At 38.6% G+C, this 19,336-nt stretch overlaps 2 protein-coding genes across 5 annotated transcripts in view; both read right to left on the reverse strand.

Annotated features, from left to right (window-relative positions):
- The window catches only part of MYO5A (myosin VA), a 210,103-nt gene that overhangs the window by 83,167 nt on the left and 107,600 nt on the right, over positions 1–19,336 (reverse strand). For all 4 annotated transcript variants that reach the window (XM_053595125.1, XM_053595127.1, XM_053595126.1 and 1 more), the window contains exons 12-13: positions 17,801–17,941; positions 15,605–15,730 (exon numbers count right to left, since the gene is read on the reverse strand). In XM_053595125.1, the coding sequence (XP_053451100.1) occupies positions 15,605–15,730; positions 17,801–17,941 (267 nt within the window). The remainder of the gene's footprint in view (positions 1–15,604; positions 15,731–17,800; positions 17,942–19,336) is intronic.
- On the reverse strand, positions 4,198–5,099 carry LOC128588386 (non-histone chromosomal protein HMG-17-like). The gene has a single exon (XM_053595142.1). The coding sequence runs from the start codon at positions 4,985–4,987 to the stop codon at positions 4,715–4,717; it is 273 nt and encodes a 90-aa protein (XP_053451117.1). The 5' UTR covers positions 4,988–5,099; the 3' UTR covers positions 4,198–4,714.

A 19,336-nucleotide genomic window follows, 5' to 3' on the forward strand; every position in this document is an offset into this window, starting at 1 on the left:
AATTCAGGTCAAAGATCAGGTTTAGCTGCTAACTGAGGTATAAAAAGATATGGTTTTCAGATTTTCCCGAATTTGAATTTCAGAATTGTAGGTAGAGGCTAGCAGACCCATATTCATTTTGCATATAATTCAATTTAGGTAAAAGAAAAAACTAAAGATTGCTTTTTCCTATTAGGTCCTAAAGAATACAGGCATCAGCAGGGAAAAAAAAAAAAAGAATGGGTAATACTTCTTTTTAAAAAAGCTTTAAATTTAAATTTATTGTTATTATTTTGATATATTTAGGGGGTAGGAGTAGTTTTATTATATGGATAGATGGCCAGTGGTGAGATCTGGGCTTTTAGTAAACCCATCACCCAAAAGTATACACGGTACCAAATAGGTATTTTCTCAGCCCTCATCCCCCCATCCTCCCACCTTTGGAGTCTCTAATGTCTATTCTTGCACCCTGTGTGACCATACATACTCATAGGTTAGCTCACATTTATAAGGTATCTGGTTTTCTGTTCCTGAGTTACTTCACTTAGGATAATAGCCTCAAATTCCATGTAGGTTGCTGCAAAGACATTGCTCTATTCTTTTTTACTGCTGAGTAGTATTCCATGGTATATACACATGTAAATACTATATTTTCTTTGTCCACTCAGTAGTTGGTGTGCACACAGGTTGATTCTATATCTTTGCTATTATAAATCATGCTTTGGTAAACATTCAAGTATGGGTATCTTCTTGATATAATGACTTCTTTTCCTCTGGGTAAACACCCAGTCATAGGACTGCTACCCTGTTTCCCCGAAAATAAGACAGTGTCTTATTTTAAGGTGTGCTCCCAAAGATGCGCTAGGTCTTATTTTCAGGGGATGTCTTATCTTTCCTGTAAGTAGGTCTTATTTTCGGAGGATGTCTTATTTTCAGGGAAACCGGGTAGATTGAAAGGTAGATCTACTTGTAGTTGTTTGAGAAATCTCCATACTGTTTTCCACAGCAGATGTACTAATTTACATTCCAATAAACAGTTTATAGGTATTTCCTTTTCATTGAATCTGTACCAACATCTATTGTTTGGGTTTTTTTATTTTTATTTTTCAGAGTAACAAAGAGATTTTATTTAAGAAGAACAAAGAGAAAGTTTAAAGCACTTCCGAAGAGAGTTGGAAGTGGGTTCCTCTCATGAAGGAGAAGAAGGCTAGAGAGACCACATCTATTGTTTTTTGACACTGTAGTAATGGCCATTCTGACTGGAGTAAGATGACATTCATTGTGGTTTTTAATTTGCATTTCTCTAGAGATTAGGGATGTTGAGCATTTTTTCATATGTTTATTGGCCATTTGTATATCTTTTTTTTTTTTTTTTTTAGATAGTCTCAAGTTATCACCCTGGGTAGAGTGCCATGGCATCAATGCTCACAGGAACCTCCAACTCTTGGAGTCAAGCAATCCTCATGCCCCATTTTTTTTTTCCCCCCAGTTTTAGTAGAGACAGGTCTTACTTTTGCTCAGGCTGATCCCAAACTCAAAAATTCAAGGAATCTCTCCACCTCGGCCTCCCAGAGTGCTAGGATTACAGGTGTGAGCCACCACGCCTGGCCACATGTATATCTTCTTTATAAATATATGTTCATGTCATCTGCTGACTTTTTGATGAGATTCATCTGGGTTTTTCTTCCATGCTGAGTTGTGTCAGTTTCCTTGGAGATTCTAGATTCTTTGTCAGATTCATAGTTTGCATGTTTTTTCTCCCATTCTATAGGTTGACTATTTATTCTGTTGATTATTTCTTTTGTTGTGCAGAAAGCTTTTTAGTTTAAGATCCATTTGTTTATTTTTGTCTTGGTTGTTTTTGGTTTGGGGGTCAATCATAAATTCTTTGCCTACGCCAACATCCAGAAGAGTTTTTTCTAAGTTTTCTTTCAGAAATTTATAGCTTCAGGTTTTACATTTAAGTCTTCAATCTATCTTGAGTTGATCTTTATATACAGAAAGAAGTAGAAATCTAGTTTCATTATTCTCCTTGTGTCTATCAATTTTTATATACAGAAAGAAGTAGAAATCTAGTTTCATTATTTTGCTTGTGTCTATCCAATTTCCCCAGCACCATTTATTGAAAAGGGTGCCTTTCCCCAGTGTATGTTCTTGTCTGCTTTGTCAAAGGTTAGCTGTAGGCACATGGCTTCATTTTGGAGTTCTCTATTCTGTTCCATGTGTTGACTTTTATGCCAGTACCATGATGTTTTAGTTACTACAGCCTTGTAGCATAATTTGAAGTCAGGGAATAGGATGTCTCTGAATTTGTTCTGTTTGCTTAGGATTACTTTGACTATTCAGGCTCTTTTTTGGTTTCATATAAATTTTAGGATTTTTTTTCTAATTCTGTGAAAAATGACATTGGTATTTTGACAGGAATTGCACCGAACCTTCATACTGCTTTGGACAGTATGCTCACTTCAACAATTTTGATTCTTTCAATTCATGCACATGGGATATTTTTCCATTTGTTTGTATACAATTTCTTTCATCAGTGTTTTGTAGTTTTCCTTGTAGAGATTTTTCCTAGGTATTTTATTTTATTTTTTGCAGCTATTGTAAATGGGACTCAGTTCTTAACTTGGTTCTCAGATTGGTTATTATTGGTATATAAAAATACACTGATTTGTGTACAGATTTTGTGACCTAAGACTTTATTGAATTCATTCATCAAATCAAGGAATCTTTTGGAAGAGATTTGAGGGTTTTCTAGGTGTAAGAGTAGCATTAGCAATAATTTAACATCCTCTTTTCCAATTTGGATGCCCTTTACGTCTGGTCCCTTGCCTGACTGCTCTGGCTAGGATTTCTAGTATTATGTTGAATAAAAGTGGTGAAAGGGGGCATCCTGGTCTTGTTCCAGTTCTTGGTAAGAAAGCTTTCAACTATTCCTTGTTCAGTATGATGTTGGTGGTGGGTTTGTCATATATAGCTTTTATTATGGTAAGATATGTTTCTTCTATGCCTAGTTCATGGAGAGCTTTTATTATGAAGCATGCTGGGTTTTATTTTTTTATTAGATCATAACTGTGTACATTACTGCATTTTTATAGAATGCTTTTCCTGTATCTATTGAGATGAACATATGGGTTTTGTTTTTAGTTCTGTTTATGGGGTAAATCACATTCACAGACTTGCGTTTGTTGAACCATCCTTGTATCCCTGGGATAAAACTTGTTTGTGGTGGATTTGATTTGCTAATATTTTGTTGAGGATTTTCACATCTCTATTCATCATGGATATTGGCCTGTAGTCTTCTTTTCTTATTGTGTCCTTTCCTGGCTTTGGTATCTGGATGGTATTGGCTTTGTAGAATGAATTAAGGAAGTATTCCCTCCTCAATCTTTTGAAAAAGTTTCAGTAGGATTGGTACCAGTTCTTCTTTGTATATCTGATAGAATTCAACTGTGAACCCAACTGGTCCTGGGCTTTTTGTTATTGTTGTCAGGAGATTTTTTTTCTATTACTGATTCAATCTCACTATCCATTATTGTTCTCTTCAGAACATCTACTTGCTGGAAAGTTATAGTTTCAGGCCTGGGAGGTTATAGTTTCCAGGAATTCATCCATTTCCTCTATGTTTTCTAGTCTGTGGATGGAAAAAATGTGTACAGTAGTTTTGGATGACCTCTTGTATTTCTGTGGTATCAGTTATAATGTCTCTTTTTCATTTCTGATTGAACTTATTTGAATTTTTTAATCTAGCTAGTGGTCTATTGATTTGTTTATCTTTTCAAAGAACCACCTTTTCATTCTGTTGATCTTTTCCTTTTTTTTTTTTTTGTCTCAATTTTGATGTCTTAGTTCTGTTCTGATCTTTATTTCTTTTCTTCTGGTAGTTTGGGTTTGGTTTATTCTTTTTTTATTATTTTTTTTTCCAAGCCAAACTGTATCCAGCTTTATTAAAGATACTTTTCATAAACAATCATGGTATTTCAGGCAGGACATGGGCAGACGATCGTTAACAGTATACAACAACTTTCAAACTCCCTTCTTCAATGTTCTACCAAAAATCAGAAAGCCACTATAAAACCCAAAGAAGTCTTCATTTGATGCTCTGAATAGGGAAGTTTAGAGTGAGGGTTGACATTTCACATTTAGCATGTTGTTTAACAACTTTTCACAAGCCGACCCATTTCATTTCAGGAAATGAAATGAAAGTGGCAGAATTTATCTGAAGATCCAACAATCTACAAATGGAACTGCTGCTCTTTTGAGGGATGCCATCTCAGTGGTATTATTGAAAAAGTCCAGATTCCTTGATATACTGGTAACCAATTATTGGGGGTCAGGTCACAAGAGGTGACTGGGTTTAAGGGAGTTAAGACTATGCTGAAGACAGGGAGAGAATAGGACATAAAAACAAATTAGTTTTTCCATACCACAAGGCATTTGTGCCAAGGTAGCTGTGTGTCAACATCAGGGAATCCCTTCTCTTGGAAGCCAAGAGGAAGTCTCTCAAAACTAGAGGGAAAAACATTTTCCCTCATATCAATCTAGCTTTGGAGACATTCTATTAGTGACATACGCCCCTTCCCCAAAAAACAATGAAGTGTTCTATGTGCTAACAACATAGCTTAAAAAAAAAAAAAGTAAAACAAAATTCTGCATTTTTATAAAACTTGATAAAAAATAGTATTTCAAACTGTACAGTCACCAGAAGTACACAGTTATCAAAAACGCACACACTTCACTTGGCATCTCCAGCACCTTCAGCTTTCTGTGCCTGGTCTGTTTTGGCATCTCCGTTTTCTGCAGGGTTATTCCCCTCCTTGCCAGAGCCAGCTTTTCCCTTTTTCCCTTTGGGTACCTTCTCTCCCTTCTTTGCAGGGGCCTTTTTAGGCTTGGGCTCTGGCTTTGGAGGAGCAGGTTTAGCAGACAACCTTGCGGATCTTCTCTGCGGTTCGTCCTTTGCCTTGGCTTTATCTCCTTTAGCATCCCCTTGAGCCTTTCTCTTGGGCATGGTGGCAACGGTGACGGGACGTAGGCGCTGTACGCAGGGATGCAGCGACGCGCAAGCTTTGGTCGGTCCGGAGGTCGTTCTCGCCTCCTCTTCTTCACACTGCTCCGGGTTTGGTTTATTCTTGTTTTCTTTTTGTTTTTGTTTTTGAGACAGAGCCTCAAGCTGTTTCCCTGGATAGAGTGCTGTGGCATCACAGCTCACAGCAACCTCCAACTCCTGGGATCAAGCAATTCTCCTGCCCCTGCCTCCCAAGTAGCTGGGATTACAGGCGCCGCCACAATGCCCGGCTATTCCTTGGTTACAGCTGTCATTGTTTGGAGGGCCCAGCTGGATTCAAACCCGCCAGCTCAGGTGTATGTGAATGGTGTCTTAGCTGCTTGAGCCACAGGCACCGAGCCTGTTTTTGTTTTTCTACTTTCTTGAGGTGTAACATTTGGTTGCTATTTTGTGACTTTTCAACATTTGCAATAGGCATTTAACTCTATAAACTTCCCTCTCAGCACTGTTTTTGCTATGTCTCAGAAGTTTTGATAAATGCCATTAGTTTCACTAATTTAAAAAAAAAATAAATTTAAATCTTGATTTAATAGTTTACCCAAAGATCATTCAGAAGGCAGGTTCATTTCCATGTATTTATATAGTTTTGAAAGTTCCTCTTAAAATTGATTTCTTGGGCAGCGCCTGTGGCTCAAAGGGGTAGGGCGTTGGCCCCATATACCAGAGGTGGCGGGTTCAAACCCAGACCCGGCCAAAAACTGCAAAAAAAAAAAAAAAAAAAGAAAGAAAAATTGATTTCTAGTTTTATTCCAGTGTGTTCTGAGAAGATACTTGATATGATTTTCATTTTTTTAAAATTTATTGAGACTTGTTTTGTGGCCTAATACATGATCTATCTTGGAAAATGTTCTATGCACTGATAAGAAGAATGTATTTCTGCAATTGTTGAGTGGAATGTTCTATAAATGTCTGTTAAGTCCATTTGTTCTAGAGTCCAGTTTAAGTCCAGTGTTTCTTTGTTGATTTTCTCTCTTGAGGATCTGTCTAGTGCTATCAATGGAGGTGTTCAAGTCTTCTGCTTTTACTGTATTGTTGTTTATCTTTTAGGTTTAGTAGCATTTGTTTTATGAATCAGGGTGATCCTGTGTTGAGTACTTATATATTTAGGATTTTTATATTTTCTTATTGAATTGATTCCTTCATCATTATATAAGAGCCTCCTCTTTCTTTGTACTGATGTTAATTTATAATCTTTTTTATCTGGTGTTAGCATAGCTACTCATCCTTACTTTTGATTTTCATTTGTGTGGAATATTTTTTCACCCCTTTATCTTAAGTCCATAAGAATCTTTAAAAGTTAAGCAATTCTTTTGAATATAACAGATATTCAGATTGTGAGTTTTTATTCATTCCACCAATCTATATCTTGTGAGGCATTTAGTTTGTTTATATGCAAAGCTAATATTAATATCTGAAGTTCTGCTCCTGTCATAATGGTGATTTTTACCTAATTGCTTTGTATTCTCAATTGTGAAATTATCTTTGTAAGAGCTGTGAGTTTTATACTTTCATGTGTTTTTATGATAGCAAGCACTGACCTTTCATTTCCACATTTAGAACTTCCTTGAGCATTTCTTATAGGACAAGTCTAGTGATAACAAATTGCCTTAGCATTTTCTTATCCAAGAAAGTCTTTCTTTCTCCTTTATTTATGAAGCTGAGTTTGGTGGGATACAACATTCATGGCTAATAGATCTCTACTTTAAGAATATTGAAGCTAGGATCTTGATCTCTTCTAGCTTCTGAGGTTTTGGCTGAGAAGTCAGCTGTTAGGTCCAAAGGACGTTCCTTAGAGGTAATTAAATGTTTTTGTCTTGCTACTTTAAATTTTTTTTCCTTCTAGTAGACTTTAGATAGTCTGCTGATGATATCCTTCAGTGAAGACCTTTTGGTAACATATCTCCCTGGTGTTCCCTGGGCCTCATCTATGTGCATGTTTAAGTCTCTTGCAAGACTAGGGACATTTTCCTCTATTATTCCCTCAAACAGGTTTTATATACTTTTTACAATTTCTCCTCCTTCCTCAGGAATCCTATGATGCATAGGTTTGGATGGTTTACATAATCTCACATTTCTCAAAGTCTCTGTTCACTTTTTATTTGTTATTGTTGCAGTTGTCATTGTTGTTTAGCTGGCCTGGGCTGGATTTGAACCCACCAGCTTGGGTGTATGTGGCCAGGACCTTACCCACTAAACTATGGGCACCACCCTGTTCGCTCTTTGTAATTATTTTTTCTTTATTTTTATCTGACTGGGTTAATGCAAAAGACCTATCTTTAAGCTCTGAAATTCTCTCTCTGGCTTGGCCTAAGCTATTGTTAGACCTTCCAACTGCATTTTGCAATTCCATCAACGAGTCTTTCATCTCCAGGTGTTCTGTTTGTTTTTAAACATCTCTTTAGTAAATCTTTCACTCATGTCATGAATTATTTTCATTTTGGTTGAGATCCATTGCTAGAGAGCTAGTGTGATGCTCTGGGTATGTTAAAACATTGTTTTCTCATATTGCCAGAGTTCTTACACTGGTTCCTTACCATCTGGAAAAGCTATCACTCATTATTTTTTAATTTACTTTCATTTAAATGACTCGTTTAAATATCTTATTACTTTTTCCTCTAGACTATGTGCCAATGATTTATATTGTCTTAGGTTGTTTGACTTCAATTTCAGGTGGTTTCATGGGGCTGAGGCTCTGTATGAATTCCTTGGTCATAGGAACTCTTGACCTTCTATAGTGGCTTTCTAAAATGCTGATGGTGGTGATCGGCACACTCCCGGACCTCTGGAAGAGCTGCACCAGGACCTGCGATCAGCACCCTCCCCTCCCACACCTCCGGAAGAGCTGCGCCGGGACACATGATCGGCACCCTCCCGGACCCCAGTAAGAGCTACAAAGGGACCCACTACCCCACCCGCCAGGCCTCCTCACGCCCTGACCAGGAACTCCGGGAGCCACACAACCCTGCGTCCTCCCTCCTGTACCCTCCCTGCCTCCACACTGCCCACTCATCTGGCCAGGGACTTTGGCAACCGCGTGCCCTCCAGAGCCCTCCCTGCCTCTGTGTGGAGCCCTTCTCCTGGCCAGAGACTACTGGAGACTTGGGCCCTCTGTGCCAAAATTATTGGGTGCCAGGCACTCCCAGAACCATGTACACCACCCCCCGACCTGTTGCTGGATCCGGGGGTGTCACATTCTGGAGCTGCTCCCACAACCAGAACTCCCTGGCTGAGGCAGCCCCAGAGGAGTTATACAGGATCACTCCCTACGAAGATCCAGCAACAATAGAGTGATCCCCCCTGGGGTCTAATCTCGGAGAGACACCACCCCAACTCTGAGGACAGCCAGAGGCAACACTGAAAAATAATCATGAGATGAAATCAAAGGAAATACTCTGGCAATATGAATAATCTGAGTAGATCACCTCCCCCCAAGGATCAATGGGGCAGACACAGCACAAGATCCCATGCACAAATAGCTGAGATGTCAGAAATTGAATTCAGAATCTGGATAGCAAATAAGATCGAATTAGAATTCCAAGAAGTAACCCAAAAGATGTCTCAAGAATTCAACGAATTCAAAGACCAAATGACCAAAGATTCTGACACATTGATACAAGAAGTTGCAGCCCTCAAAGATCTGAGAAACAAAGAGGGAAGGAGGGAGGTGGGTGGGGCCTTGGTGTGTGTCACACTTTATGGGGGCAAGACATGATTGCAAGAGGGACTTTACCTAACAATTGCAATCAGTGTAACCTGGCTTATTGTACCCTCAATGAATCCCCAACAATAAAAAAAAAAAAAGGAAAACAAAAAAAAGATCTGAGAAACACAGTAGAATCCCTCAGTAACAGAATGGAGCAAGCAGAAAAAAGGATTTCTGACATTGAAGACAAAGCTTTCGAACACTCCCAAACTCTTAGAGAGGAAGAGAAATGGATGTCAAAAACAGATCACTCTTTCAGAGAGCACTGGGATAATTAGAAGAAAACCAATATTTGTCTTATAGGGATCCCCCGAAAGTGCCTTCACAAGGCACAGAGTCTCTTCTCCATGAGATTATGAATGAGAACTTACCAGACATGCCAAGAGATTCTGAAATTCAGATAGCAGACAGTTTCAGAACTCCAGCACGACTCAACCCAAATAAAACATCCCCCGGACACATCACAATCAATTTCACTAAAGTTAATATGAAGGAGAAAATTCTGAAAGCAGCCAGACAAAAGAAAACCATCACCTACAAGGGCAAGAATATTAGAATCTAACTGCAGATCTCTCTGCTGAAACCTTTCAAGCTAGAAGAGGATGGTCATCGACTTTTCATCTCCTAAAACAAAATAAATTTCAACCCAGGATCCTGTACCCAGCTAAACTGAGTTTCATTTATGATAGAGAAATTAAATACTTTAACAACATTCACATGTTGAAGAAATTTGCCACAACTAAACCAGCTCTCCAGGATATTCTCAGACCTATCCTCCATAAAGACCAGCATAATTCTCCACCACAAAAGTAAACCCACCCAGAAAATTTTGATCAAATTCCAACTTCCACAGTAGCAAAAGGATTAAAAATGTCCACCGGACTCTCGAAAGGCTTATCAATATTCTTAATTAATGTGAATGGTTTAAATTGTCCTCTAAAGAGGCACAGGTTGGCTGACTGGATACAAAAACTCAAGCCAGATATCTGCTGTATACACAAATCGCATCTTACATTAAAAGACAAATATAGACTCAAGGTGAAGGGGTGGTCATCTATACTCCAGGCAAATGGAAAGCATATAAAAGCGGGTGTTGCAATCCTATTCGCAGGTGCAAAAGGCTTTCAACCAACCAAAATAAGGAAGGATATGGATAAACACTTCATATTTGTTAAAGGTAATACTCAATATGATGAGATTTCAATTATTAATATTTATGCACCAAACCAGAACGCACCTCAGTTTATAAGAGAAACTCTAACAAACATGAGCAACTCGATTTCCTCTAGTTCCATAGTAGTTGGAGATTTTAACACCCCTTTAGCAGTGCTGGACAGATCCTCCAAAAGAAGCTGAGCAAAGGAATCTTAAATTTAAACTTAGCCATTCAACAACTGGACTTAACAGACATCTACAGAACATTTCATCCCAACAAAACTGAATACACATTCTTCTCATCAGCCCATGGAACATACTCCAAAATCGACCACATCCTGGGCCACAAATCTAACCTCAGCAAATTTAAAAAAAATAGAAATTATCCCTTGCATCTTCTCAGACCATCATGGAATAAAAGTTGAACTCAATAACAACAGGAACCTGCATACCCATACAAAAACATGGAACCTTATGCTGAAGGGTAGATGGGTTATAGATGAGATTAAGGAGGAAATCACCAAATTTCTGGAACAAAACAACAATGAAGACATGAATTACCAGAACCTCTGGGGTACTGCAAAGGTAGTCCTAAGAGGGAAATTTATAGCACTGCAAGCCTTCCTAAAGAAAACAGAAAGAGAGGAAGTTAATAAATTAATGGGACATGTCAAGCAAGTGGAGAAGGAAGAACATTCCAACCCCAAACCCAGCAGAAAAAAAAGAACTAAACAAAATCAGAGCAGAATTAAATGAAATTGAAAACAAAAGAATTATACAACAGATCAATAAATCCTAAAGTTGGTTTTTTGAAAAGGACAAAAAAATAGATAAACCTTTGGCCAACCTAACCAGGAAAAAAAAGAGTAAAATCTCTAATTTCATCAATCAGAAATGGTAAAGATGAAATAACGACAGACCCCTCAAAAATTCAAAAAATCCTTAACAAATATTACGAGAAACTTTACTCTCAGAAATATGAAAATCTGAAAGAAATCGACCAATACTTGGAAGTACGCCACCTACCAAGACTTAGTCAGAAGGAAGTGGAAATGTTGAACAGGCACATATGAAGTTCTGAAATAGCATCAACTATACAAAATCTCCCTAAAAAGAAAAGCCCAGGACCAGATGGCTTTATGTCAGAATTCTACCAAACCTTTAAAGAAGAACTAGTACCTATATTACTAAACCTCTTCCAACATATAGAAAAAGAAGGAATACTACCCAACACATTGTACGAAGCAAAAATCACCTTGATTCCCAAACCAGGGAAAGACCCTACAAGAAAAGAAAATTATAGACCAATAAATATCACTAATGAATACTGATGCAAAAATACTCAGTAAGATCCTAACAAACAGAATCCAACAACACATCAAAAAAATTACACACCATAACCAAGTGGGATTTATCTCAGGGTCTCAAGGCTGGTTCAATATACGTCAATCTATAAATGTAATTCAGCACATAAACAAACTAAAAAATAAAGACCATATGATTCTCTCAACTGATGCAGAAAAAGCTTTTGATTATATCCAGCATTCCTTCATGATCAGAACACTTAAGAAACTGGTATAGAAGGGACATTTCTTAAACTAATAGAGGCTATCTATAGCAAACCCACAGCCAATATCGTATTGAATGGAGTTAAATTGAAATCATTTCCACTTAGATCAGGAACCAGGCAAGGTTGCCCATTGTCTCCATTGCACTTTAACATTGTAATGGAAGTTTTAGCCATTGCAATTAGGGAAGAAAAGGCGATCAAGGGTATCCACATAGGGTCAGAAGAGATCAAACTTTCACTCTTCGCAAATGATATGATTGTATATCTGGAAAACACTAGGGATTCTACTACAAAACTTTTAGAAGTGATCAAGGAATACAGCAATGTCTCAGGCTACAAAATCAACACCATAAATCTGTAGCCTTTATATATACCAACAATAACCACACCGAAAAAACAGTCAAGGACTCTATTCCTTTCATAGTAGTACCAAAGAAGATGAAATATCTGGGAGTTTATCTAACAAAGGACGTGAAAGATCTCTATAAAGAGAACTATGAAACTTTAAGAAAAGAAATAGCTGAAGATGTTAACAAATGGAAAAACATACCATGCTCATGGCTGGGAAGAATCAACGTCGTTAAAATGTCTATACTACCCAAAGCAATATATAATTTTAATGCAGTTCCTATTAAAGCTCTATTGTCATATTTTAAAGATCCTGAAAAAATAATACTTCGTTTTATATGGAATCAGAAAAAACCTCGAATAGCCAAGACATTACTCAGAAATAAAAACAAAACAGGAGGAATCACACTACTAGACCTGAGACTGTACTATAAATCGACAGTGATCAAAACAGCATGGTACTGGCACAAAAACAGAGAAGTAGATGTCTGGAACAGAATAGAGAACCAAGAGATGAATCCAGTTACTTACCATTATTTGATTTTTGACAAGCCAATTAAAAACATTCAGTGGGGAAAAAGATTCCCTATTTAACAAATGATGCTGGGTGAACTGGCTGGCGATCTGTAAAAGACAGAAACTGGACCCACACCTTTCACCATTAACTAAGATAGACTCTCACTGGATAAAAGTGAGATAAACTTAAGACATGAAACTATAAAAATACTTGAAGAAAGTACAGGGAAATTTCTTGAAGGAATTGGCCTGGGTGAATATTTTATGAGGAGGACTCCCCAGGCAATTGAAGCAGTATCAAGAATATATTACTGGGACCTGATCAAACGAAAAAGTTTCTGCACAGCCAAGAACACAATAAGTAAAGCAAGCAGACAGCCCTCAGAATGGGAGAAAATATTTGAAGGTTATACCTCTGATAAAAGTTTAATAACCAGAATCCACAGAGAACTCAAATGTATTAGCAAGAAAAGAACAAGTGATCCCATCTCAGGGTGGGCAAAGGACTTGAAGAGAAACTTCTTTAAAGAAGACAGTCACACGATCTACGAACACATGAAAAAAAGCTCATCAACCTTAATCATCAGAGAAATGCAAATCAGAACTACTTTGAGATATCATCTAACCCCAGTAAGAATAGCCCACATAACAAAATCCTAAAACCAGAGATGTTGGCATGGATGTGGAGAAAAGGGCACACTTCTACACTGCTGGTGGGATTGCACACTAATACATTCCTTCTGGAAGGATGTTTGGAGAATACTTAGAGACCTAAAAATAAACCTGCCATTCGATCCTATAATTCCTTTACTAGGTATATACCCAGAAGACCAAAAATCACAATATAACAAAGACATCTGTACTAGAATGTTTATTGCAGCCCAATTCATAATTGCTAAGTCATGGAAGAAGCCCAAGTGTCCATCGACCCACGAATGGACTAGCAAATTGTGATACGTGTATACCATGGAATATTATTCAGCCTTAAAGAAAGATGGAGACTTTACCTCTTTCATGTTTACATGGATAGAGCTGGAACATATTCTTCTTAGCAAAGTATCTCAAGAATGGAAGAAAAAGTATCCAATGTACTCAGCTCTACTATGAAGCTAAATTATAGCTTTCACATGAAGGCTATAACCCAACTATAGCACAAGACTATGAGGAAAAGGCCAGGGGAGGGGTAGGGAGGGGGGAAGTCAGGGTGGAGGGAGGGTAATGGGTGGGGCCACATCTATGGTGCATCTTAGAATGGGTACAGGCGAAACTTACTAAATGCAGAATACAAATGTCTACATACAATAACTAAGAAAATGCCATGAAGGCTACGTTGAACAGTTTGATGAGAATATTTCAGATTGTATATGAAACTAGCACATTGTACCCCTTGATTGCACAAATGTACACAGCTATGATTTAACAATAAAAAATAAATAAATAAATAAAATGCTGATGGTGGTAGAGATGTACTGGGTGTATGAGCAGGCTCATTATCTTCTGTAGGACTGTAACTATGGAGGTCTCAGGAAACTCGTCTCTTTCAACAGTATTATATTGGATTGTGCATTTCAACCTTTAGGGCCAATAGGTGCACTGACAGGTAAGAGCCAGAAGCTCCAAATGCCAGTGGATACATGTTTGAACTTTGCTTACTAGTTGTTTATTCTGTTTTGTTTCAGGTAATAGACTAGTCTATGGAATGTCTGATGCCCTGAGTTCCCTGCTCAGTTACAGATGGAAGGACAACGCTGTGTAGGACTGAACCATTCAACCTTGTCCACAGATACCCCAATGAGAGTATCTAACTTAGGTGACAGAGGAGTGGGGGTACTGGGACTCCTGGTGAATTGTGCCGAGGTCTCCACAGTGGGGTGGGGGTACATCAGCTCCAATCTTGAGTTGGCAGGAAGGCAATTTGCTTCACTATCATAATCCTATCCCAGGGCTTGTAACTTTCAGTTCAGTCAAACACAGTGACTTCCAGGCCTCAGCATCACTGAGAGTCACAAAAAAAATGCCTCTTTCTTTGCCTAAATGGTTTCAAGGCAGAACTTCTTCCCTGAGTCCAAAAAAGACAGCTTTGTGGCTCCCGTGTTGTCTGTGGTAAAACCCTGCTGTTCTGTGTAGAGAGGGAGAGGAACCCTGCCTTGTAGTGCATCCAAGTGAGTACAAGCTGTAAAGCGTTATTGGAGATTTGGGATGGCCCAAGCTCAAATCCCTAGAAGAGGTTCAAGTGCCAGCAGTGGTGGACTAGGTTAGCTAATCAAGTCCTGTGGGGACCAGATTAGGACTGGGCTGTGGAACTTGTCCTCAGGCCTCCTTGGGTTCAGATGCTGGTTATAACAGGGAAAGTCAAGATAATCTCTTGGTTGCTGGTGGAATGCTCAAGTTGGGACAGGGTAGGCTAGAGCTGCGGGCCTGGACCAGGGAAGGTAGGCTCTTCTTAGTGGATTAGTGGGAGGCAGTGTAGAGAATGTAGAACACAGACCTCTGGAGACTGGCTGCTAGAATGGTATCCCCCAGCTACAGCTGGAATGCTCAGGCAGGGACAGGCCTGCCACCAGGGGAAAGGCAGTTGTGCTATGAACTTGCCATCAGGAAGGCAGGTTTTTTTAATAGACAGGCAGCTGTAGGGTGTGCAGATGCTTGCATCTGCCTCCCTCAGCAGTGGCAGTGGTTATCTGTCCTAGAGGCATATGAAAGTGCTCACTCTTCCCACTTCCTCAGTGACCCCGCTGCTGTGGCAACAATGGTGGAGGCCCCTGAGCAGGAGACACACATCTGGGATCTGGGCTGTCTCAATAACTCAGGGCTCAAAAGCCTGTGGGACTTCCTGTGAGTTTGAGCAATGCGGCAGCTCTTTGCATTAGTCTGGGGGCCTGCAAAGGTCTAATGGCTCCCCCATAGCCAGGATTTTAAAAGTCCCTGGCAGGAGTATGGAACCCCAGGATCTCTCCCTCATGCTTTCCTAGCATCAAGGAAGTTCTCCCATCTTCCTTCTGATCCCAGCAGAGCAGGTGTGTGACTTCCCACTCCTCTACTTTCCTGATTCCTGTCACTTTCCTGTCAAGTTCCAATATTCTCTCTTCAACTATCTATTTAAAATGTTACTACCTACTCACTAATTTTTATTTCTTTCTGTGAAAGATGCACACATTAATTGTACCTAGACAGCCTTCTTGAACTGGAATCTCTATACCTCTTTACTGTTTTTTTCCACATTTAACTTAAATATTCAAAAAGAAAACAAGATACAAAGGTTTCTTACCTTGTCAGCAAAATGCTGGATGATGAACGCTTTATTTGATAGACGAGGCTTTTCAAAAAGAGCACATTTGTTCAAATGTGTGTTGTACAATTTTTGGGCCCAAGTGTCATCTGTACCCTTAGGCATCTATATTCAGGGGAAAAAAAGAAAGAAAACAACATGAATATTGAATCTTGTAATATATCAGCTGCCAAGAGGCCATTTTAAAAAATTACCTAAGAACATTTATATATACTTTAGGAACTCTTTCCTTCCAAATTTCTCTCTCACTGGCCAAAAACCAATGATTAATGGAGAGTATGACCAACACTTTTCCATGGTGATCCAGCCCATTCTTTGAGTAACTCAATCTCCCTATTCCAGGAATCATCAAATAAACATTTGATCTGCTCTTAAAACAACAAAGGTTCACAAAAAAAGGTGAAATACCATGGCTATTGTGTATGTTCTTAAAGTTCTGTTAAATAAATGTAACATTTATACATAGTGAAATATTTATGTAATTCAGAAAAATGTAAAATAGAGAGTAGTTTCCTCTTGCTGTTTCCTATAACTTCCTTATCTCTTCCTGTCTTTTAAAACATGTACATGGATGGGATCATACTATCTGTTTCTTTCATTGTTTTTTCTTTCTTTTTTTTTTTTTTTTTTGTAGAGATAGTTTCACTTTATTGCCCTCGGTAGAGTGCCGTGGCATCAGACAGCTCACAGCAACCTCCAACTCCTTGGCTTAGGCGATTCTCCTGCCTCAGCCTCCCGAGTAGCTGGGACTACAGGCGCCCGCCACAACGCCCAACTATTTTTTTGTTGCAGTTTGGCCGCAGCTGGGTTTGAACCCGCCACCCTCGGCATATGGGGCCGGCGCCCTGCTCACTGAGCCACAGGCGCCGCCCATCATTTTTTTCTTCTTAATTATAGCATTCTCTTATTTATGGCCACTAGATTGTTATTGATTTTTTTGTTATTATGACAACTGTCACAGCTTTCTTCTTACATGTATATATACACCTTTCACTCTTGAGTGAAAAGGCATATATGTTTATAATTATGATAAATGGTGTCAAATTTCTTTTTGTAGGAACTCATGCCCTTCATCAGGGGTACATGCAATATTTAGTATTTGCAAATGAAAGGTATCAAGTTAAAACTTACCTACTTGTTTGTTTTGAGACAGGGGCCCACTCTATTACTCAGGCTGGAGTACAGTGGAGTGATCTTAGCTCACTGCAGCCTTTAACTTCTGGGCTCAAAAGATCTTCCTGCCTCAGCCTCCAGAGTAGCTGGGAGTACAGGTGAGCACCACCATGCCCAGTAAATTTTTTTGAATTATTATTTTAATATTTTGTAGAGATAAGGTCTTGATAGATTATCCATACTAGTCTGAAACTCTGGGCCTCCAGTCATCCTACTGCCTTAGCCTCCCAAAATGCTGAGATTATAGGCGTGAGCCATCATGCCTAGCCTTAAATTTGCCTATTTGATAGGTAATAAGCAGTATGCCATTTTTGCTTTGTTTTGTGTATTTTTTTAAATTTCAAATGAGAGTGAGAACCTTTCCATTACATGCAAACATGTCTGGATGCTTAGGAGGATCAACCATGGTAAGATGTAATTTACTGCATTATAAACTACAGAGAAATTAAGAGAAAGAATAGGTTTGCCTAAACTCAGTTAGTGGTAAAGCTGGAGATATAGTATTCTTTCTAACATGCTGCATCTTCAAATATTAAACCTACAACTCCATCCCTATCATATATGTCAGTAATAAAAGACAACTAGTCAATTTTAAGATATGACTACTTAAAACTAATAATCAAAATTGGTCCTTTGCTTAATTTCTTACATCTTTAAACAAATTCTATCACTGAATAAAAAGTACTATGTATGAGCACATTTATAACAAATGTGGCTAAAATTGTAATAACTGTATCTAATGCCAAATTTTCAGATTTTTGGAATCAGCTGAAAAGAGAAAAGAAATGCTCCTAGTTTCACTTGTAATTAGAATGTCTGGGGTCTAGCATTCCTTCAAAATGAAAGTTAGTAAAACAAACAAAAAAAAAAAATGAAAGTTAGTGTGACTCCCCTCCACTTGCACCTCATAATATACTAATGAATCTCTGCTGGAACCCACTTATTTGCTGACCTTGATACATATGTTTGGATAGACTACATGCCCCAGAAAATCATATTTACCTTGCATTCTTCATCCAGCAAATCTAGAATACCCAGTTTAGATTCTATAAGATTAATACAAGGTTGATTATCATAAAAATCTATAAGTGTCCATGGAATTTGTTCCTTCATATACTCCTCTTGTTCTAATTTGAAGACATGCTGAAATGAAAAAGAAAAACTACTTGATCATCAAAATAAAGAATGTAGCCAAGAAATAATATTTATATAAAACATAAGGTGGTACCAACATAATTTGAGATAGTCCGTGGCCTCCAACAATAGCAATTTCATGGGAGAATCATGATTTACACAGAGAAAGCAAATAAAAACCACAGACAGTAAAACCCCAGCTATACAGCATTCTTTGTGAACAAATAAACCTAGGTATGTGAATGATTTAAATAGCTAATAAATTGACCAGACATGGTGGCTTATATCTGTAATCTCAGCACTTTGGGAAGCCACAGTGGGGGAATCACTTAAGGCTAGGAGTTTGAGATCAGGTTGGGTAACAAAATGAGATTCTGTCTCTATAAAAAAAAAAAAATCTAAAAATTAACCAGGCATGGTGATGCAAGCCTGTAGTCCCAGCTATACTTGGGAGGACTGGTTAACCTCAGGAGTTTCAGGCAACAGTGCACTGCACTCCAGCCTGGGGGATAGAGCAGGACTGCATCTCAGAATTTGATAATGGTTGGCCTTTTGTATCTACCTTGATTATTCTCTCCAGTCAAGGACTCCATGATTTTCACTTTTCTGGATTCTATATCCAGTGCTTCGAGCAGCTGCAACCACTATCATTTCATTGCTACTGATGCTAAAGGTTTTAGCCACCATCCTCACTATTGCTTCTCATTTCCCTTCACTCATTTAAGCAAAAGTTATGTATTGACTGTATACTGTGAGCCAGGGGCTGCACATGGTCAACAACATAGATGTGGATGCTGCACTTGTGGGTTTTGGAGATGAGAAGGAGAAGCAGACAGAGATAAATAATTGCAAGGAGTACAATTACAAGCTAGAATGATATTACAAAGGTAAATAACATGAGTAATGAGAATAAGAGTCCTCACTTAGGTGAGGCAGGCAGGCTCAATTAGTTCCCACCTATGTGGTACAATGCAGTGGTATATGGCACACTTCCTGGGTGAAGGACTCAACCACAACTCAGACCTTGGACTTTACCTTTCAAACACAAATAATGTAACCTAATCGTATATACCCTCATATTAACCCATTTAAAAAATACAGTCCTCATCTAATTTGGTTGGTCACGGTCGCCTTCCTTAGGGAATATTATGTGACCTGAGTTTGAAGATGAATGCAAGCCCAACTAGCCCAAATGGGAAGGGCAATCCAACCACTCCCCAGCTCCTGCTTCAAGGCACTGCCAGGCTAGTACAGCTGACACAACTTCTAGTTTCTACAGATGCTAAGGACCACTATTCATTCTTAGGGAGGTTCTGCTTTCCTTTACTTGTCTGTTTTGTCTCCTTTAGTTCTCTCACACATTTTATTGTTTTTATAAGCTACCAGATTTCCAATGCATCCTCT

The sequence above is a fragment of the Nycticebus coucang genome, chromosome 6 (genome assembly GCF_027406575.1).
Source record: "Nycticebus coucang isolate mNycCou1 chromosome 6, mNycCou1.pri, whole genome shotgun sequence".
Classification (NCBI taxonomy): domain Eukaryota; kingdom Metazoa; phylum Chordata; class Mammalia; order Primates; family Lorisidae; genus Nycticebus; species Nycticebus coucang.